Genomic DNA, 23,807 nt, shown 5'->3' on the forward strand with positions numbered 1-23,807 from the left:
TCTCACACACTGATGTCTCACACACTGATGTCTCACACACTGATGTCTCTCACACTGACGTCTCACACACTGACGTCTCACACACTGCTGCCTCACACACTGCTGCTCTCACACTGATGTCTCACACATGGATGTCTCACACACTGCTGTCTCTTACACACCATGCTCTCTCTAGTACACACACACTGCTGTCTCTCTTACACACTGCTGTCTCTCTCACACACACTGCTGTCTCTCTCACACACACTGCTGTCTCTCTCACACACACTGCTGTCTCTCTTACACACACTGCTGTCTCTCTTACACACACTGCTGTCTCTCTTACACACACTGCTGTCTCTCTTACACACACTGCTGTCTCTCTTACACACACTGCTGTCTTACACACACTGTTGTCTCTCTTACACACACTGCTGTCTCTCACACTGCTGTCTCTCACACTGCTGTCTCTCTCACACTGCTGTCTCTCTCACACTGCTGTCTCTCTCACACTGCTGTCTCTCTCACACTGCTGTCTCTCTCACACTGCTGTCTCTCTCACACTGCTGTCTCTCTCACACTGCTGTCTCTCTCACACTGCTGTCTCACACACACTGCTGTCTCACACACACTGCTGTCTCTCACACACACACTGCTGTCTCTCTTACACACTGCTGTCTCTCTTACACACTGCTGTCTCTCTCACACACACTGCTGTCTCTCTCACACACACTGCTGTCTCTCTTACACACACTGCTGTCTCTCTTACACACACTGCTGTCTCTCACTCACACACTGATGTCTCTCACACACACTGCTGTCTCTCACACACTGCTGTCTTCCTACACACACTGCTGTCTTCCTACACACACTGCTGTCTCTCCCACTGCTGTCTCTCCCACTGCTGTCTCTCCCACACTGCTGTCTCTCCCACACTGCTGTCTCTCCCACACTGCTGTCTCTCCCACACTACTGTCTCTCCCACACTACTGTCTCTCCCACACTACTGTCTCTCCCACACTACTGTCTCTCCCACACTGCTCTCTCTCTCACACTGCTATCTCTCTGTGCTATCTCTCACACCTGTCTCACACTGCTGTCTCTCACACTGCTGTCTCTCACACTGCTGTCTCTCACACTGCTGTCTCTCTCACACTGCTGTCTCTCTCACACTGCGCTATCGGGATCTGGTACCCACCAAATTGAATGTGGGCGGGTTGTTGTAATTCCCTAAAGTAAAAGCAGATAGATTTTGCAGGGTTAACGGCCAGGCCAGATACGGGTTCAAAACGATCAAAAATGTCCACCGCTGTCGAATGGTCTCCGTCCAGGTCCTGGAAGTACAATAAGATATCGTCTGCATAGATCGATATCAGATTATGTGTCCCTCTAATGGAGATACCCACCCCACCCTATCCGCACAAGCTCGAAGGGCTATAGCTAAGGGTTCCAGTGTCAGGACAAATAAGAGGGGCGACAGCGGACAGCCCTGTCGGGTACCCCTGTGAATGGAGTAACTGTCCGAGATATATCTGCCAGTACGTGCCCTGGCTGAAGGGTCCATATATGAGCCGTACCCATTTTAGCAGTGACTCAGGGAATCTAAAACGTCGCAACACTTCGAACATGAACGTCCATGACAGGAAGTCGAACGCCTGCCGGAGGTCCAGTGCGATACAGCCTGCTCGAGGAAGGTCCTGCGGTGTGGCGGACATGAGGGCATGGAGTCTCCGCGTATTTTGGGAAGTACTCCTACCCAGGAGGAATCCGCATTGATCCAGGTGTATCAGGGCAGGGAGCTGGGTCTGTATCCTCAGGGCAATGGCCTTGCTGAGTATCTTGTACTCTGTGGATAACATCGAGAGGGTCTATAGTTAGTCAGCTCAAGGGTATCCCTGCCAGGTTTGAGTATAGATGCATCGTCGAGACAGGTAAATGACCTGATTCATACGGTGTCCTGTAGATTTTCTCTAAAATAGTCACCAGGGTTGCGGAATAGGTCTGGTAAAACTCCACTGGCAATCCGTCCATGCCTGGTGTCTTACCGTGGTTAAGGGATTGGATAGCCATCCGGATTTCCTGTTGCGTGATGGGCCCATCCATCCCAGCCTGCTTGTTTCGAGTCAGGACTGGAAAAGGTAAGTCCTGTAAGAGGTCTAGTATCCCGCTCGTGTCGTCCCTGGGAAAAGGGGCGTGTAATGTTCTCAGGTGTTCCTGGAATGCACTGTTAATTTCAGACTGCATATGCACGACTCTCCCGGACCCATCTGGGATCCGTGTAATTACCGGGGGTTCAGGGCTATCCCGTACTAGGTGGGCCAGTAGGGCTCCCGACCTGTCCGCTTCGGCTTGCTGATGTTGCAAATATTCTTTATGGTCTATGACCCTTAGTGTTTCCAACAGCTCCGCGTGTTCTATATTGCCGGTCTGCAGCTCCCCCTTCCTTCCGTGGTCCGCGCTCGCCTCCCTCTCCAAGATTTTCAGACGGTCTTCGACCTCGCAAAGCTTCTTGTGTATCTCCTGGCGGGCCCCCACTAACCGTCCTATGGCAGCCCCCCGAATTACAACCTTCATGGCGTCCCACACCACCAAATTGGACGTTGCCGTGTCCCAATTCTCCCGAAAGTAGTTGTCCAGGGCATCCGACAGTGACGCACGGAAGGGACCATCCTCAGGTAACAAAGGGTTAAGTCTCCACGTGGGCACCGGGGACGGTACCCTACCCCACTGCAGGTCGAGTGTCAGTGGCCTATGGTCGGAAAAGGTTTTAGCTAAGTATTCCGATGAATGACACTGGGACAGTAGAGACCGCGTGCACAAAAACCTGTCAAGTCGTGTATGTAGGTTGTGTACCGGGGAGTAGTAAGAGTATTCTTTGTGAGTCGGGTTTAATGCGCGCCATACGTCCACCATTCCCCATCCCACAAGCCAGGTCTGGAACGATTCCGCCAGTCTATGCACTCCAGTCCCTTGAAGGGGAGGGTGCGACCTATCTAGGTCTACCTCCAATACCATATTCCAGTCTCCTCCCAGTATCCAGGGGATATCCACCCAGTCAGCCAAGGCCGTCCCAACCGGGCAAGGAATGTATCTTGTTCGAAATTCGGGGCATAAATACTTCCAAGAACAAGCAGTGTACCATCAAGTGTGCCCTTCACCAGGACAGATCTCCCTTGGTCGTCAACCCTCCTCTCCAGTTCTACAAAGGGAGTGCCATGGCACACCCAGATGGTACCCCCTCTGGCGGAATAAGAAGTAGAGAATATGGTTCCCCTCCATCTCTTCCGCAAAGTGTGTACTTCGGACACTGTTAAGTGGGATTCCTGTATGAACGTTATTTGGGCGTGATGGCGTAGTAAGAATGCGTGGATCCTGTGCCTCTTCTGTATGGCCCCCAGCCCCCGTACATTCCAGGTAGCCAGCCTATACTTCCCTATAGTGTCAGCCATAATCGGACCCAGTAGAAGCAGCAAAATAGTGCCCTGCTCTTCCCAGCATATAGTGACAATAACAGCCAGAAGACGTACTTCTTCCCACCCAAAATCAGAACAATTTTGGCACAGCTTGAGAACATTGCTGTGCCGAACAAGAAAACATTAAACATAACCAACCAAGTACTAGTGCATGCGCCATTGGGGGGGGGGGGGGGTGGCTAAGCGTAGTTCGAGTCAACTTAATCATTCGCTTCTGCGCTGCCGGCTCAACGGTGCCGCCAAGGAAGTCATTATCAGGAGGTTAATTCCATGTAGCTTCTGGGGAATCCCAACCAAGGGATGTCAGATTCCATTAGGATCCCGTATTCGTATAAGGTCCACCCTCTGTGATTACTCTTTAGGGAAGTGCGTGTAGTCCGTGCCAGGGCCCATCAAATACAGTACATTGTAAGGATAACCTCCCGGCCACCCCACTGCCCTCCCATACTATGCAAGTACTAGCAGCAGACAAGTAATAGAACAAGCATTTACAATGCAATGGTCTCGGCATTGATAATGTTAGAGCTATTGGCATTGCTCATGACATTATTTTTATTTATGTTTTTGTTTTTAAAACATATAAATAAAAAGCATTGTCATTTACAATGCCAATAGCTCAATGTAATGTAAAAAGGGCCAATATCAAGAACATCATTGAACAAGTAAAAACATTCTTATATGAGCAACCGATGCACAAGTGCATAGTGGTTGGAGTCTTTAACACCCGAGACATGGGCCAGTCTTAGGCAACCCAGGGCGACCATCAACAAACCTTATTACAAGCTTGCCTCAAAGAATTTGACCTGGGATAATCCAATTTAGAAAGGACCAAAGGGTGCAAATCAATTCACAATTTCAAAGACATATCAACTCTACACTATATCTTTTTAAGTAAAGACCTGCTAAAAAGACGAATAACCTGTAAGGTCCAGCAAACAAGTGAGTGACCACCTCCCCATTTCCATAGATATCAACATAGGAGCAATGACGCACAAGAATTACAAATTACAAATTAGCAGGCTGCTCTCTTGAATTAAACGTGGGCCAGTTAACAAAAAGAATCAAATGGAGTCCAGCCAGCATGGATAAGTGCTCTTGTTGGAAAACAGCCTATATGTGCCCGACCTAGAGTAACGAAGCAAGCCTGGTAGAGAAGTGGACCTCATTGCTAGAAAAACGACATGGAGCACTCATGTGCCAAAATCACAGAAAGCCACTAGAAGCGCCCACTAGAAGGAGGACAGGGAGTTATTGGAGAGCAAACGTAAGTGCGGACGTATGGACTCAAAACACAGAAAGGAGAAGTCTAACTGCACAGAAAAAAAACAAAGTTTGTGCAGAAAATGCCCCTGGAATCCCGCCGCGGCCGCACCGGAAGTCAGGCAAGGTCGCCTGTGACGGGGCGGGGCCGCGTCCGGACCGGAAGACGAGGCAGGCGAAGTCCATGCGTCTCGCGGCCCGGGGCTCCTGTGAGCGGTGGAGAGCCCCGGGGCCGCCAGCAGGAGGTTGCGCGCCGCGTGGTGAGAGCAGAGTCGCCCGAGATTGGCCAGGTAAGTTCAAAAGGGCTGGGGGGGCTTGGTGCACGTGTGTGTGTGTGTGTGTGTGTGTGTGTGTGTGTGTGTGTGTATGCTCGTGTGTGTATGTATGTGTGCGTATGTATGTGTGCGACGGTGGCGGGGAGGGCGCGTCGGTGCATTTGTGTGTGTGTGCGCGCGCGCGTGTGTGTGTGTGTGTGTGTGTGTGTGTGTGGGGGGGGGTGTGTCTCTGTATGTATGTGCGTGCGCCCTTGTGTGTGTGTTTATGTGTATGCGCATGCGTGTGTTGTATTGGAGCTGCGCGCATTGCAAGAAACTTGCAACAGCGATCGTACTTGTGCGCGTGCAAGTTTGAAATCGCCTCCAGGGAGATGCGCGCGGCCAGGATTGTCTCCTGGAAAGCAGACACGGCAACAATAGGTTCTGGCGAGAACGCGCTTCCGCGTGTTTAGCCGAGACCTAAAAAGGATATCAGTGGTCCCTAGGATATGCAGTTCACATCCCATTAGAAGGTTACCCTTGTCCATTATCCAGTATTTCATCTGCTGCTCTGGGCGTTACAGTCGGGAATAGGACCATACTGAGCTCCGAGTGTATCGTGCTGTCGTCTGTGTCTGTATTGATTGTTTCCCGCTCCTCTCTGAAGTTGCCTACCAAGGCGACGGCTCCTAGCTGGTCATCCTTCTGTTGTTCCTTGGAGGTTCTCCGCTGGCTCGGCCCTGTCTTCGAGGTGAGAGATGTGCCATCATTACATTCCGAGCCTGTCCGGGAACTACTGGCCGGCACACCCGGAGTCGTCACTTGGCTACCCTCGATGTCCATCACCTCCAGCCACTCCTCCACATCAGTAAGGCTTTCAAAGAAGTGTGTTTTCTTATCGTACATTATCTTGAGGCGGGCTGGGAATAGTAAAGCGTAACGTAGCTTGGCCTTCTGGAGTCTCTTCTTGACCTCAAAATAAGAGGATCGTTGTTTTTGTACCACATTGGTATAGTCAGGGTATAGAGAGATGCGCTGGTTTTCGTATTCTATATGAGATTTTTCCCGGACCATTTGCAGTAGGATATCTCTATCCCGGTAGTTAAGTATTCGGACGATCAATGGGCGTGGGGTTTGGCCAGGTCTAGGCCGTCCAGTGGGAATGCGGTGTGCCCTTTCCACACAAAAGAGCGATGACAGGCCTTCTGTGGTCACATGATCTCGGAACCACTGTTCCATGAAGTCCGCCGCATGGGTCCCCTCACTGCGCTCCGGAAGGCCAATGACGCGGATGTTATTGCGCCGGTTGCGGCCTTCCGCATCCTCCACGTGGTCCATCGGAGATGCCACCTGCTGCTGTAGTTGTTGGACGGAGGTAGTATGTTCATTCATTGTCGGGGTCAAATCCGCTATCACAATGCCCTGGTCTTTAACTTTGTCGGCCAGTTTATTATGGTCTGCTTTTAGTAAGGAGAGGTTGGTAGCGAGGGCCCCCATCTGGGCTTCCATTGCTGATCTAGAATCCCTAATCTCCTTTAAAATCAGGTCCAGTTTGTCCATGTGTTGGTCCCCTGCAGGATTCAGTTCAGTCGCCCCGGGTAGGGTCTCCTCTGGTGCATTCCCCTGAGCGGGCACCATAGCAGCGGGGCCATCCCGGCCTTCCATTGTCTTGACCCCTTTCCGGACCATGGCTATCGCAAGCCAGGAGCGTCCGGCACTCCGTGAAGAAGCACTGTCCCAAAAAATATCCCGCGGTTCAGGGCGGCCCCTGTTGGCTACGTCTTCTGCGTCGCTGTGCCATCCTCTTTAGGTTGGGCCCCGCACGGTTATGCAGGGGTCGGCTGGGTGCCCCCACAGCGCAGTTGAGGGGTCAGGGGATCCACACCCTCCTGCCTACCGGCATCTCCAGGTCATCATCTGTGGCCAGGGGGGAGCACCATTCAGGGCGCCAGGCAAGTCGGGCGTGCCTCCTCAGGGTGCGACACACGGGTGTACCAGGGGACCCCAATTCAATTTGGGGCGGCAGTGGTGTCTCCTCAGTGTCTCGGGCCCGCTATATAGGCATCCACTGGTATTGATGGCGGCTGGTCTCAGTATTCCTCATCAGTCACAGCCTTCTAGACGAAGGGGGAAGGAGGAGAGAGGGCCACCGACTGTCCCCTGGGTGTCACCAGCCTTGCCCCCTACCTCCCGATCTGCTTCTCAGGATCTGCGCTCCAGTGCGTAGGTCCTCCGAACCACTTCACTCCTCAGGGCCCGCCGGCCATGTTTCTCGCCCGCTAGTGGGCGCGGCTCCTCCGGGTTCCTCTGCGCGTGGCCCGGCAGTCTGTTGAAGGTGAGCAATAAAAATGGTCAGGCGATTTAATCGATGTCTCTTCAGTAATTTTGCCCGGCGTTACACGCCTCTAATACCTTACAAAGATTATCAAATAAAGAGGCAGGCGCTGGAGACAGGAAGACAGGAAACATGTTTTATTCCGACGGAGCAGAACACATCAGATCGGACAACAAGGTATCGTCTCGAGGTGCTCTCTGACAGCCCCTCTGAGACCTGGTCTTTTATACACTGGCTTATGACATGTGACCGTTCTTTATTACAATAAAGACATTGTGAAGTAGTGAAAGATGACATCCCCGGTACCCCCCCCCCCCGTTCCGGCTCATTCCAACACGTGGCTACAGTAGAGGTCCTCACCCCCCCATACAACAGGAGGGGGCTATCACTCAGCTGAGTGTTTCGCCGATTCCTTTGGAATGTGTGCGCCTGATCGAATCTCAAGGGGTGGGGAGGTCATGATCAATAGTAGCTCCTTTGAAAAGGGTCGAGTGCATACAGTAGTGGGCAATAAACTGTATCCTCAGGCCAAGGGATGACCAGCGGTTCGTACAAACAATCGGGCTCAGAGGAAGGGGTCATCAAAGGAGAGGTATTCATGGAAGGAAAGGATCAGTGTGATTAGTGTGGATAATCGGAAGGAGGTGTTGGTCAGGCACGGGGTGTGATTCCTAGAGACAGTCATGTGGAAGAGGAGGGTTCATGACTTACGCATGTGGATGCGGGGTCAGCCAGAGTGCATGGGGGAGGCTTGCAGGGTCAGGGAAGTGCGCTGATGATCGATCGTGAACAGGGAGATCATGGTACCTAAAATGGCTGTCGTGTATGTTCATACGTGAGTCTGAGGAATGGACAAGATGGCGCAGATGATGTTCAGTTCACGAACTAAAATTCCACAAGTCAGTAGGGCACCCCCGGCGTCTCGCCACTCTCAGAGGGCAGCCTATGGGCAGGGTGTCCCTGTCGGCGTTCCAAGGTCAAATACCGGCACTTCCGGTTCCAGGCATCCGGGGCCTTCCGGGCACGCTCCCAACTTTAGTCCCCGGCTGCCCCCAGGTGGAAGGCCGCATCAGCAACAGGTCCGGCCGCTGCCAGTCGCTGTCCGCCGAGACCTCAAAATCGTCCCGGATCTTCCAGGGGACCTAGCGGGTCAGAATCGCTCGTTACAGCAGGCTCTGGGCCCGCCAGAAGCACTCGGCAGGATTCCAACTCCCCGGCGGCTCCGGAGCCCTAGCAGACTCTGTCCGCCATCGTGGCTCGCTAGCCACACCCCCCTCTACTTTTACTCTTGATACGGTTCTGAAATGTATGATATGAATTGAAATGATATTGTTTATATTCTTTTAAAGGTAAAGAAGGATATTGGAAATACATATTACGCATGGTCTTGTTTAACAATTTTTATTAATTGAAACAATAAAATCATTTTATCACTTATGAAAACTTTATGAACATTTTCCTTGAAAACAGAGTAGTGCATTGTTTTCTTCCAATCCTGGCTTCAGTATTCTTGCTTTTATGTTTACAGTACACAGTTGAATTTAAGAATTGAATATATGAGTGTACTTTTCAGATGTAAAATAGTCCATCATGCATTCCACTGGATGCAGAAGTTTGCATCCAAAAAGATCTTAAAAAGAAGGTGTTACTAGTCTACTTCTTTGGGCTCGTCGAAGATGTGATTAGTTTCTCAGTCCAGTTGCTGCAAAATTCCTGAAACAAAAAAGACAAAGGCTGAACCAAAGCCCTTTAAAATATGTTTGGAATACAGTATCTGCCATTTCTGCCATGAATGGCGAAAAACGCATTGCACTCACATTTAACAAGCGGCAGCGCCTATCTGTCTCTTTGCCAATACTTGTTAATTGACACCATTTTCTTTGCAAGTACAGTGCAGGCATTGACATAGACAGTAGCAGCAGGTGTTTTATGAAAGATGATAATTTTCTGTACTTCCAGGATGGCCGCCAACTTTCACGTGGTGGCTTTTTTGGAAATAAAGAAAATATAATTCCAAGATGGCCACTGCAGCCACTAATTGCTTTACCATTGTTTAAGTTGTGCTGCAAGCATTGCTAAAGCCAGCAGTGGAGTTTTCATCTTCAAATGTTTTTTGCTATACTTTTTATGTGTCTGTCACTTTGCGTCTGCACGCAGCATACCAACCTTCTTAGGAACTAGGAAATGGCATTACAAAATGGCTGGCAAACTGCAGTTATGTGCTTTGCCAGTGCAATTGTATAAGCATTGGCAAATCCAGTGGCGTTTTTAGGCAGAGGGTAGTAAGAGACAGGCAGGGGTGGGGAGTGAGAAAGAGCAATGCTTGGCATTGGACTGCAGTACCGAGGTAGAAGAACCATGAATAAATGATGGGATGGAGCGAGAGGCTGTACTCTGTTTCAGAGAGCATTAAAAAAGCAGTGGTAAGGGGCGGAACTGTGGACGACTGATTGGTTGGTAAAAGCCTGGGAAGAGAAGGAAAGCAGGCGAGGAGTGAAACAGAGAAAATGTAAGACATGCACAACTATTGGGTGTTAAGTTTCAAATGGCACATGAAAAAGCAAAGTAGTGGAAAATAAACTGAACCAATCAAAAAGCAAGGTGAAACGTAGATTCTCCAGGGGTGGGTCAAACTGAATAATAGGGAGGAAAACCATTAAATCATAGGCAAGAAATTAAAAAGACAAAACAAAATCAGTCATAAGCAAAAGGCAGACAAAAAAGCCTGCTCTAAATATGTGTTAAAGTAATGATTACAGTGCTGTCTGTGGTAAAAATCTAAAGCTGCATGAATGCTACCTGAAATGAGCATATTTTCACCATTCTTAACAACGAATACCCAGAAAAACTATAGAGTGCGAGCACAAGTTTGTCGTACATGTATGCGTAAATAGATGTAGAATGGGATACATGAAATAAAAACTGTAAAGGCCTCTTCCACTTTGCATATAAAAATATCTGTTTAAAAGAGTAAGATAGCCTCACCCCTCTGTCTCTCTGTCTCTCTCTCTAACTCTCTCCCTGCCTCTCTCCCTCGCGCTCTCACTCAAACCGGTGAACATGATCTTGGATGGTACATTCAGTGGTTAATTGATTGAGACAGGTGGTATCTAGAAATAATAATAAAGTAATTTGTGAAGCACCAGGCTACACCTACTGGTGTGTCCCCGCGCTATAAAAACAGTTCTAAGTGGGAGTTAAACCAGAAAACGTGGCTTATAACTGGTAAACATGAAAGAAGGTGGTCTGCACACCGCTATTAGTCCCAATATAATCCGTTTTTAAACTTTAGAAAGTTGCGTGCGAGACTGGGATTGTGCATCGCCCTAACTGCAGAAGTGGACATGCTGTGGATCTAAGTAGTGAACACACGAATTTATATAAAGTAGTGAAAATACGAATTTATACAAAGTTTATAAAATTGATGTAATTGCACAGTCATAGGAAATGATATATTTATATATATATATATATATATATTTTGCGAGTCACATGAGCACTATGGGAATTGTAGTTGGAGGGAGCTAGGTGATTAATTAATGCACACAGTAGTGGGTGGAGCACAACCATTTAAATTCGCAAGCGGCTGACGAAAGTTTAACAACTGTTCCCAGCGCGGTGAGAGTTACGGCAGAATCGGCAGAATGAGCAGGTACGGGAAATAAAGGGGCTTAGTGATATATTAGCAAGCTGTCTCGGGTAGAAGTAAAGATAGTAACAGGAATGCGAGAAAGTAATAGGAGGGGAGTAAGTGTTAAAAACGGAGGTTTTCCTTAAAGCGGTTTTGGGGAAAGGATGGAATAGAAGAATGACCTTGATTTCACTATTGAATATACCCGAACTGAGGCGAACTTAGAGAAAATGCCAAACTATTCATCTAACGAGCGGGAGAGTCAGTTGAGAGAGACAGAAAGAAGGAGGATATTAAATGGATTGTGGGGATTCATGGGTTATGAAGTTTTATGGTTCCGTTTAGAAAGAGCGAGCTTTAACATAGAGGGTTCACTTTGAGATTTTGACTTTTTTATTTAATGTACACGATAAGCTACCGTTATTTAGGAATGTATTAAACATGCATAAATCAGAGGTTTATGGAATGTTAATGAATGTTTTGTAATTATTGATTCAAAGTTTCCCCTGACGAAGGGCTAGTGTTATGCCCGAAATGCATTGGGTTTGAATAAAGAACTGCTCCTCGGAACTACTATTTGCTTTTTATTATCGTTTTCCGGAAAAGAGGCTCGGATGGGCACATGTGAGAATGAGAAGCTTGATAAAAATGCAACCTGTGCAATATGTGGACTTGGATGAGACAAACGGAATTTAAAAAAAAGAAAAGAAGAAAACTTTTGTTAAAATGGAAATAAGTGGTTTTTGTATAATATTACCTTGAAATGGTAAATGGACGTGAATGGGTCTAGTATCCCACATAGCAGTGCAGCTGGGAGTGGAGCGCGATTGCAGCGCTCCCCACAACGTGTTATAACTGGTAAAGCCAGGTTTTTAAGCCTCTGCGTAAGATGTTCTCATCTCTTTCTGCACGCAGCAAAAGTGGCAGAGTGTTCCAATTTTTGGCTGCCAGATAGCCAAATGAGCGTGCACCCATTCTTGCCCTTTTCATTTTCGGTACTTTGAGCAGATATGCTACTGTCGTTCTCAAATGCCGAGTAGGGTTGTAGGGGGTCAGGAGATCATGCAGGTAGTTGGGACATTTCCTCTGTTGACCCTGATGACAGAAACACAAAGCTTTAAAGAGAATTGTTTTACTGATTGGCAGCCAGTAAAGGGAGTTCAGGGCTTCAGTCGCTGAGGCCCGCCTAGGTAGATTACGAACTAGGCATGCCGCCTCATTCTGAATGCGTAGAAGCCGTTGCAGTCTTCCTTTTAATGTTCCCAAATATAGGACATTCCCATCGTCCAGTTGCGAGGTCACCTGAGTGTAGACTAGAGTTTTCATTGTCTGGCGGAAAGGGTGTTCAGGGTTTTCCTCAGCATTTTAAGGGTGCCAAAGCATCTCCCTGCATCCTTCCTAGTGTGGGACTCGAAAGACAGTTTTGGATCAAGCCACACTCCACGATTTTTTTATTTCTGTTTAGGGCATGGAGACGGGCCCCAACCTCTCGGGCCACTAGGCTGAGCACCAAATGAAGGGGGATTTTCCAATGATCATAATCTCTGTCCTGCTACTATTCAGCCCTAGGCAGTTATTCGACAACCATGAGGCTAGATCATTAAGACAAGAGTAGAACTGCATAGCTGACTCATTAGAGTCTTGTGCTAGGATCACTACAAATTGGGAGTCATCCATAAATGATACCATGGTGATGTTGTATTTATCCACAATATCTGCCAAAGGGCCAATATAAAGATAAAAAAGATTGGGGCTCAGACTAGAGCCCTGTGGAACCCCTTGTAGGAGTGGCAGACGTTTTGAGCGATGTCATGCTGTACAACCTGGAAGCTACGTTCCTGTAAAAAGGACCGCATCCACTTAAGTGCATCTCCATCCAATCCACACACCCGGAGATGTTGTAAGAGAAGTTTGTGGGATACCGTGTCGAAGACTGCACTTAGGTCCAACAGGACTAGGGCAACCGTCTGACCGGCGTCCACACGTCTCCGTAGAGACTCTGTGGCAAAAGGTAGTGCTTACTCAGTTGAGTATGATGCTGTAAACCCAGATTGTGTTGGGTGGAGAAGTTTGTGCTGATTAATATGAGCCACTAATTGTTTGTTCACCACCTTCTCTGTAGTTTTTGAGATATAGGGAAGGAGAGAGATGGGGCGAAGATTTTCCAGCAGCTCGGGTTCAGCTGAGGGCTTTTTCTTCAAAGGTAGAACAGTCACGTGCTTCCATGTCGTAGGAACTTCCCCATATTTAAAAGTTAGGTCCATTAGTTGCTGCACATAGGGTAATATCAGGTATGTGCCCTCCTTTATTCTGCTTGGTGCGGCTGCGTCAGTAGGTGAGCCAGATTTAATACTTAGAGCCACCCGCTTGAGATCTATCACTGGGGGGGATAGGAATTCCCGGAGAGGATTGAACCCCAGTTCAAACAAATTCTCTGTCTGTGAGGCAGGGCCATTACTGGCTTCCTCGGGGAAGGTATTGTATATATTAGATATTTTCAGTAGGAAGTTGGCAATCTGATTACGTCGCTCCACGGACTTAGTAGGTGTGATAAGAGTCCTTTCTAGGGAGGAGATCTCTTTAAGGGTCGCAAATAGTTCCTTACAGGAATTTTCTGCTGTTTCTATTTTATCCTTATAGTACGGAATACGTCTCTTTTTCAACAGAGTGGTACTTTTTTGTGCTGTTTATATGCCTCCTTGGTTTCTTTAGAGAAATCTGTCCTCCATTTAGACTCGTTTAGCGGTTCTCAGATCTTCATTATACCAAACAGCTGATTTAGACCCTCTCTGCAGAATCTTTGTGGTCCATGGTGCCACCACATCCAGTGCTTCCGAAATCCACTTCTTCACTGATGAATTAGCCCTGTTAATCTTGTTTCTCAGTAGAAGTGGGTTATTCTGTAATGCACATGAAAAACTCTCATGATTAAACCTGGCCCATTTTCTCTGTGAAAGAGCAGAGGTCGATTTTTGCGTGGGTCTGGGTTTAATTAGAGGAATATGGAAGACTATGGGATCAGGGATTTAGGCGTGAGCGCATATTATCAACCAGCATTATGCTGCTGGCAAGTCATAATGTTACTAACAACTGATTGCTAGACTTGTGGAAGAGGTGTGGCGCAGCGGCCAGGGTGCCTGACTCTGGACCACAGGGTTCACGGTTTGATCCCCGGCTCCGGCGGCAGGTTAGCCCAGCACCATGTTACTCTGGGCAATAGCTTGCTTAATCTTCCCGACGGCCCCCAGCGCCGGGACACCTCTGTCCCAGGTAGCTGTGCACTTTACAAATGCTGGCATTTACATTTATTTCCTAAATCCTAATTTGGACCCCAGACAGTGATATTGCATACAGAATGTCTAATGTATGTTTGGTTAGTGCAGGTGTAAACACATTACACTGATTGAGGCAGCTCTGTTGGCTTCAGCAGAAGGCCTGTTTGAAGTGCCATGCATCATGCCCAAAGCAGGGTATTGTTATATTCCCTATAGGTACCCTGATACAGGCCCAGGTAAAGCCATACCCATCACCTATATTCTACCCTACATTACACTTATAACAGTTTACAGGGACTGACCTTTTACCTAGACACAATTGCATTCAGAATGCGGGTTTTCCCTAGTTTTAAATCTCATACATTATGCAAGAGGATTCTTGGAAGCACAGCAGGACTCCCATCTCTTGTATAATATCTATGTATAAAGGTCATGCCTAACGTCATCCTTAGTCTGACACAGTAATACAGGGAGGTAGGACCCCTGGGGAGAGCTATGGGTATATACACATCACATCTTGCTAAGATAGACAGAGGAGACCAGGACTTCCCGGCTTACACACTGACCAGAGACGCTGTGGTTCCTGCATGCAGACACTCCAGCTCGCAGTGGTCTAAAAACATCCTTTGAGGGGTGTCCAACTTGTTACCGGGACTGGGTCTCAGTCTCATTCCAGGTAATGGGGTTGACTTTATCCTAGAGGTATTCCTGGCTTAACACCTACACACATGCTAGGTACACTTAGCTACATCTAGTTGGGGAGACATCGTAGGAGTATGCAGCTTTTATTGACCTGTATTTTATATACTCTGATGTATTCATCATTATCACAAGATAGTGGAACTCTATCATCCTTTTACTTTAATAGTGCTTCTAATCATTTATATCGGTTACTGTCTAGCGGCTGTTGCAGCTCATCTATTTTACACCAGAATAACAACTGTTCAATAAATGCTTATTGAAAATGCCAAGTCTGTTTTTTCTGTGTATCTCTCCAAGACAGACTAAGTAAGCACGAGTGACTGAGCGAAAAGGAGTATATTGTTTCCACGGTCCTGAGGGATGGATCAACGTGGTCATGTTCGATGGTTGCCTATTCTCTCCTTGGTAAGAGGAGATTCTAGTGGCACTGCGAGCTAGCTGGTACAAAAGGCTAACATACCCGGTGGGGTGTTTAGAAAAATCAGTCTGACACCAATCCTACAGTATATGCTGTCCGAATGCGCAGATCCTGTATATGTTTTATGGAACTACGCAACAGCATCTGGCATCACTGGTTAACTTGGCAGAAAAACTGAGGAGGGCTAATTTAGTCCTGATTGGAAGTGCAAAAACAGCACTTTTACCACCCTCTTACTAAGAGTGATGGACCAATCTTAATTCTGTTCTCCGAATTTACACTGTGATTGTGATTATCACCAATTAAAATGTGGTTCTGCTGCATTGTTGGAAATGAGTATTCAAGGCATGTGTGCTGTTAATACACATTCTTTGAATACTCCTGCCATCTAGTGTTGAGTCCGGATGTTTGCTAGTTTTCTTTGAAGAAATCTTTTCCCTTCACTTGGCAAGTTGGCTCCTCTTTTCGGTGCGCATGGGCATCGACTCCATTGTTTGGTTGTTTACTTTCCCCCATCGGGTTCGAACCTGTATTGTAGAGCTCTGATTCGAAATAGTCAATCGGGATACCTTTGGTGCACAATTCACTCTACCTTCGTTGATATTGTTTTGATCGTGTCTCCTACCCTTTCTTGTGAAAATTATGAAAAAACTAACTATTAGTCTGAAAAACTTCAACCTTTGGGCCTTGATCGTTTCCTCGGTCGACTTCTAACTGAAACCCTGGGTCAAGCCTTCTGCCAATGGAACGAACGCCATTTCGATTCTGTCCTCGATGTCACTCCAATTATCCACACAACGGCCAACGTAAAGTCTGTAACCTTTGTCTCTCCCCAGAACATAGAGAAGCAGACTATGACGTGTGTCGGTCGTTTGATCTAAAAAGACTTTGCGGGAACGTCTGGCTCGACGAAGAGACGTGCAGTATCAAGAACGCCCCTGATATCTTCAAGGAAAATATCGAGCAAGAAGAGATGGAAGAGGAAGAGGCCTTCTCCCTTCAGCGTTCTGATTCCAAGTTGGAGATCGAACTTGAGTCCCACGACGTTCCAGCTGGACAGTGTGCAGTGAGTTCCAAAGCCCCTTTACCCACCAAACCAGTGACCAATAAACAAAAGGCTATTGGACCACCGCTGCCATTTGGCAATGGTAGGCACCAAGACTCTGATTCCAATGCCCCGCCTTCTGGCTCGGCACCAAAACAGCAAGTCAATCCTTCCTGCTTGGGCCTGAGCTGAGACGATATGCCTTTAGTTCCGAAACATCTCAGATCGAAAGAGAAAAAGGACAAATCCAGCTGGTCCCGAAACTTTCGGCCCCGAAACACAGACGCTCCCTTAAAGCCACTGGTGCCGATTTTGGAAAAAATGAAAGAAAAGCTGGATCCCAAACAGAAGAAATTCAAGAGACCAAACACTGAAGGCCCTAAAGTGGTCCATTGAGAGATAGGCATTTGGGGTAGCTGCTGTATTTGTGTTATGGAACCTTTGAAATCCCCACAAATCTACAAAATTCCTACCACCAAGTGTAATCCTACTTGTGACGATAAAAACGCTTCCCCGCTTATGTGGCGGGGCCTAGTGCTTGCGACAGAAACGGATCAAACCAAGGTCAATGGGAGCCCCCTGGTGAGGGCTACCCTTAACCTGGATCTGATATATTCCTGTAGCAGACACCATATACAGCCACACAAGGGGGGCAGTGTTTTTTTCGGTACAAGGTGAGTGGAAGAAATGTTGTGGATTCCTGCGTATTCCGGAACTTCTCGTCACAGAAATGGAAGGAAAATGCATGTTCCGGGCAGAGTTTGAGGCTTGCAGGTCATTGTGCATAAGAAAACCTTTTGGGATCCACGGAAGGCACACCATCCTAGACTCCCCTGGTTGTCTAGTTTTAAAAAATGTCTGTGGTTCGTAAGTTTGCATGGTTGATGCCACAGCAAATCCCAAATACTGCTATTGCTTAACTCTCTCAATATAGCGCTTTAGGGCCTTTTGTGCCATGGTCTCTTGGCTCACCCACACAAGTGAGGTACCGTTCTTACCGGGAGAGGTGTGGGAACTCAGAGTAGTAGAAAATATCTTGCTCCCCACAGATTTGAGAACTTTACGTCACAGAAATGTGAGGAAAACTTGTTTCTTATCAAAGTGTGACATTTTGCAAAAGCTTCTGTATAAAATGAACGTGCGAGAGCCACGCAAGTCATGCACCCCTGGATCCCTCTGGTTATCTAATTTTTCAAAATGTGCAGGTCTGCTTGGTTTGCTTAAGTGCCAGCTTAGCTAGGTCTCAATGTCCACAGTTGCCCACATTGCAAAAAAATAAAAAAAAGTTTTGGTTTCACTGCATGAATGCGATGTGTGTATGTTGCGTTTTTAGCATGTTCCAATCTTGGGCACTAGAGTTACCCACAACAATTGGGCTCAGTTTTTATATAGAGACCCATGGGAGCTCTGGTTGGTTGTCCACAGATTACAGAGATTTCTAACACAAAACAAAAATAAAAGAGTAATCTTAGCCATGTACGCACCTTGTTTTTGTACGGCATTCTAAAAAAAGTTAACAGAATCAATGCAAGTTACACCATGCTGGACACCTCCAGGTTTTTAGATTGCAAAAAAGAAAACAAGGAGTTCTCAGTAAGGGCCAGATTTACATTTTGGCTGTCAGAGAAGTCTCTGTCGCCCTGGCAGAGGGCTGAATATTTGCCACAGTGAGACTACTCTGCCAGCCATATTTAGAAATGAGCACCAAGCACAATCATGGCTATTCCGGTCAATGCCTTTTTATGGTTCTTCATCAGCATAACAGAGCCGTCCATCAATTAGAATTCTTTTTATTTCAAAAAACAAAATCCAGAAGCCGAATTTTCTTTTGTAAGAAAAAATGCCCCTCTCACCATGAGTTATCTCCCATGGCAAGGGCTGCTTTACCATGGTGTTCCAGGTGGAGATGGCCAGTGAAAACTGACCTGTATGACCGCACATCTAAATTAGGTGGGCAGGCATTCAGATCAGCCACAGATGGTCCTTACTCAGTCGGGACAATGGAGGGTTGCAAGCATACAAGCAATAGAGTAGTTACCCCACGGTTACACCAGTGGCCGTCTACATATATATATCGGACGGGAAGATCATTACCTTAATTGTAATGATACTCCGTAGTGACAAAGTATCCTTACCGCTACAGATATACATTTGATGCTTATTTTCTAAAGTTAATCCACCACTTACAATGGTTTCTTTTATCACTTCCAGAAATGCTAGCTTCAAAACACAAATATTTGAATATTGAAACCAAGACTAATGAAGCTGAGCCATAAAGTCAAGTTAAGGCTCCAACTGCTTTTTGGTGCATTCATTTGTCATTTACACACCACATACACGACTTTCATACCGCCAGCCATGGACCCAATTCAACAGATCAATGCACTCACATCAACATATACTGCCCATCGCATTCATACGCCACAGGTTAGACACCCACCTGCATTCTGAACATTCACGAATGTAGGCCTAGTAAACCTTTGCTAATGGCTCCCATGGCAGCCACATGAGGCTCAGAAAGCCAAGTCTTACATACATCTTTAGCGCACTCACTCTGATGAATCCAACTCATTCCAGGAGTTCTCTGTAATTTTTTTTGTAAAGCGCACTACATGATAAGAAACTTCTTAATAGGAAGTAAAAGAATTCTGTTGTAAACAACTCGGGAGGGGAGTATGTTGAAAAATGCATTCTCAAGTGCTATTGTTTTAGTATGTGGCTCCAAGTCTTTCCAATGTATGTATGAGGTTTATAAACTGTGCAGCACTTGCAAGCATGGCATAAACAAAGACCCGTTCTTTCCACCTGACAGCAGAGGGAGTACAGCAGAGGTATTTTGAATGATAGCATGGTTATAATTCTACAATAGCTGCTTGGTTACATGTCCGCTGTAGATAGAACTTACTGGGTAAGTTTACACATCTGCACCATAGAGAAACTCTATACCAATTGATTACGTAAGTCAAAGAAAAAGCCATCGCATGAATGCCAGTAATTTAGTTACTTCCGAGTGGCAGAAAGATGGGCCCATACTTAACATGGTTTGCTGCAAATGCACAATTAGATTTGAAGTAAGGCCAGTTTTCTTCTTTCACATAATGACTTGAGTCTCCCTAAGATTTTCCTTCTCACACTCCACAGCACATTTCCATTTCACCAGTCCACACAGATGGAAATTGATTTTCTTGGCTTATGATTGCGTACACGCAGGTTGTCCCTTTTGGAATAGGTGTTGTTAATAAAAAAATGCATTCCAGGATGGCCACTTTGAACTGCATTTTGGGTTTACTGCTAACAAATCCCATTCTTGGCTGATTGGTAGATAGGCATCAGCACTTAGGTGTTGCAAGTAATATAAACTTAACACTTAAGAATAAGGAGAAATGAGTCTACATACCATTTTTAGGAGGTGAATGACACTAACATTTATACTATTTTGATGCCCCAGTAATTATGAGAATGGTAATTTAGGATATGTAAAGAAAGGCTTCCGTGCCTATGTCAAATTGTTCCTTGATGTGGATCGCCAATACAGCATTTTACTCCTATATCATTGTAATTGAATTATGTACTGTCCATTCGAACATGTTTTTGTGGCATTAAGGAAACAAATCTGCATAATTAGGGTGATCACTTCAGCATGGCACTAATTGCAGTTAGTAATGAGACATTCGTTTCCCCAGTTTCACATTTAAATTGTTTTCAAAATAAATAAATAAACCCTCTCCTCTGCAAAAGCAAAAAAAAGAACAAAAAGCCACGAGTGGCATCTGTAATTGGAGCATAAACTGTAAAAGACCACATAAGAAATCCATAGAATGTAAGGTTTAAAAACTGACACTGTAGGAAAACTAAGATATCCCATGCCCGACGAGATTTTAATGCAATTTTGTTTCAGATATTGCCATTCTCCTTTGTCCTTAGGGTGCCGATATTGAGTTTACACTCCAGTAATGTCGAGTCCTGTTGGCTGTTCTATGTCTCGAGTTCAGTGGTTACATTCCTTGTTTTATACTCTGCTAATTTCGTTCCCAACAATTACGGATTTTGTGGCATGTTCATTGACTTGCTCAGGACTTCCAATGTGACAGAGAGCAGTTCCTACTTGATCATGGCATCTGATGGGCAGTATCCAAAAGTCGCATGAACCATGGACAACAAGGTCTTTGATGTGGGTAAACACTTTATTGGTGAAAGACGAACCCTTCATTCACTCTCCTCCCTCTCGCTCTACATGTACTATCTAGATGGAGAGCAAATAGGGTGATGGAGTTTGTGGTGCATTATGCCTGGCTTTCAAAATGTTTAACTTTTGCTGCATAAGATATGTTTTGGTGTTATACCTATGGCTCTGGACATTCAATGAGCCCAGAAAGCGAGGGGGTGGGGTAGGTGGGGGGTTGAGGGAGAAAGTATAAGGTCAGTATTGTGAGCAGAGTGGATGCTTTATGTCCATCAATGGATTGGTGTCAGTACAACGCGTTGTATTACAACGCATTCCGTTACAACGCAGATTTTACAACGCGGGATCCATTACAACGGATGTCATTACAATGCATGGCATTACATCGCAGATGCTATTACAACGCATGGCATTACATCGTAAGTATAGGTAAGTTGACTTTTTTTTTTAAATGTTATTTAGTTTATTGTAATTAATTTTTTTTAAATAATTTAATTAAAAGACATTTAAAAATTGTCATTAATTTAATAAAATAATATCTATTTAATAAATGTAAATATAATAAAAATTGTAATTAATTTAATTTAATTAAAAAAAGTAATTAGTTTAATGTACATATTTTTTATAATGAAATTAAATTAAATTAATAATATTAATTTAATTAATTTAATTAAAAAATGTAATTAATGTAAAATAATTAATTAAATTTATTAAATATATTTCAATTAATTTTAAAATGGTAAATATAATTTAATTATCCCTAAAGCCAAACCCTGCCCTAAAACCTAACACCCCTGCACCCCAAAACCCAAACCCTGCCCTAAAACCTAAAAACACCCCTGTACCCCAAAACCCAAACCCTACCCTAAAACCTAAAAACACCCCTGTACCCCAAAACCCAAACCCTGCCCTAAAACCTAAAAACACCCCTGTACCCCAAAACCCAAACCCTGCCCTAAAACCTAAAAACACCCCTGTACCCCAAAACCCAAACCCTACCCTAAAACCTAAAAACACCCCTGTACCCCAAAACCCAAACCCTGCCCTAAAACCTAAAAACACCCCTGTACCCCAAAACCCAAACCCTGCCCTAAAACCTAAAAACACCCCTGTACCCCAAACCCTACCCTAAAACCTAAAAACACCCCTGTACCCCAAAACCCAAACCCTACCCTAAAACCTAAAAACACCCCTGTACCCCAAAACCCAAACCCTGCCCTAAAACCTAAAAACACCCCTGTGCCCTAAAACCTAAAAACACCCCTGTACCCCAAAACCCAAACCCTACCCTAAAACCTAAAAACACCCCTGTACCCCAAAACCCAAACCCTGCCCTAAAACCTAAAAGCACCCCTGTACCCCAAAACCCAAACCCTGCCCTAAAACCTAAAAACACCCCTGTACCCCAAAACCCAAACCCTGCCCTAAAACCTAAAAGCACCCCTGTACCCCAAAACATATACTCCTATACTCATACTTATTTAAAAAATCACTATATTTAATTTATAATATTTAAAAACTAAAATAAATATTTTTTTTATAATTAATAATAATTAAATCAATTAAATAGTATTAAATGAAATAAAAAAAATTAAATACTTACCAATACTTACGATGTAATAGTATGCGTTGTAATAGCATCTGCGATGTAATGCCATGCATTGTAATGACATCCGATGTAATGGATCCCGCGTTGTAAAATCTGCGTTGTAACGGAATGCTACGTAAAAGTTGCGTTGTAGGTGTAACATACCCAAAACCCAAACCCTGCCCTAAAACCTAAAAACACCCCTGTACCCCAAAATATATTTAATATTCAATGAGCCCAGAAAGCGAGGGGGTGGGGTAGGTGGGGGGTTGAGGGAGAAAGTATAAGGTCAGTATTGTGAGCAGAGTGGATGCTTTATGTCCATCAATGTAGGAAATTCTTTACGGGGTCGTAGAAAAGCACTGCAACGTTGCTTTCGATGTTATATAAAATGTAAATTGTTTTATTAGAACAAATCGAGTATTATCTTTATATTTTCTTTGCAGCCTGAATATAAAATTGCTGATCCAGTTTGTACATATATATTCTCATTACTTGTAGTTTTTACAACCGTTCGAATTATGCGGGACACACTACTTATAATTCTTGAAGGTAAGCTCTAGAAATTGCTATATTTATTTTGCTGTTTTTGTAGTGCTAGATAGGAATTTATTTTGATAGTTATTTGCATGTAAGGAGATTATTTTCACATTGTCAGATTCTGTATACCAGATTTACTGAGGAATTCACTCTGAGTCTAATTACAGTCATACATTATTTTGTAGTTTTTTTATATAAATTATTTTGTGAACACAATCGCTTTTCTGTCAGTCCTGCCCAATCTGTATCACTTATTGTTTCCAACTAGAGGACAGCTTATCACCACATCCCTTTTTGCTTTTAGTTTGTACAAGTGGTTATTTAAGCCTATGGGCATGCTTTAAATGGCTTCTCAAACAGTTATGTCTCTTGCGATGGTTGAAGGGGTGGTGGTGGAGGACCATGGGTATTACCTGCTGTCTAACCTGTTTTGATATATTTTTGTCATCTATTTGAGTAGGCATGTTAAGTTACATAATGATCTCCCTACCAGAGTCTTGCATGTATTAGCTTTGTATATAGTGATGAAAATTCAGGTTCTGTACATGGTTATTTACACAAAAAGAGAGGCAGCAGGAATAGTTGTCGAAAACCACATTCAATAAAAATGGGAAATCGTGAGTCTTGAACGATGGTGCAGAATTTTTCTTTATTGTATATTCTCAAAGATAGTGCAGCCAACGCATTTCACCTTAAACAAGCATTTGCAATGCAATAGGTCTCGCATTTACGCGCGTTTGAGCTATTGGCATTGTAAATGACCATACCTTTTATTTATATTTTGCTTCTTAAAACATAAATAAAAGTCTTTGTCATTTACAATGCTAATAGCTCAAACTTGCATAAATGTGAGACCTATTGCATTGCATAATGCTTGTTATTTTGGGATTGTGTGTCATGACTGACAGGCATTCCAGCCAGCTGCGGCGCAAGGTGTGATGCATCTCCTACCATCTTATCTGAAAAAAATTCAATCGTTCTTGAGCAGCGGTTGTAAAGTAAAGCACCTCGAGGCTCTCTCTGGTCCTTAGTCCTGCTTGAAGGGGATGGGTGAAGAGCGCGCGCTCTTTGTGTTGCTCGCTAAGATCTTGAACTGCTGCCCGTGTGCTTTGAAGAAGGGTTAG

The 23,807-nt window shown here is 45.1% G+C and overlaps 1 protein-coding gene across 2 annotated transcripts in view; it reads left to right on the forward strand.

Moving 5' to 3' along the window:
• SLC30A4 (solute carrier family 30 member 4) overlaps nt 1–23,807 on the forward strand; it is a 287,690-nt gene that overhangs the window by 103,748 nt on the left and 160,135 nt on the right. The window contains exon 5 of one of the 2 annotated variants that reach the window (XM_078684769.1): nt 22,590–22,695. In XM_078684769.1, coding sequence (XP_078540895.1) covers nt 22,590–22,695 — 106 coding nt within the window. Of the gene's footprint in view, nt 1–11,432; nt 11,740–22,589; nt 22,696–23,807 lie in introns of those variants that run through there. The other variant, XM_078684770.1, reaches the window with a different exon arrangement.

This window comes from Lissotriton helveticus, chromosome 3_2 (genome assembly GCF_964261635.1).
Source record: "Lissotriton helveticus chromosome 3_2, aLisHel1.1, whole genome shotgun sequence".
NCBI lineage: Eukaryota > Metazoa > Chordata > Amphibia > Caudata > Salamandridae > Lissotriton > Lissotriton helveticus.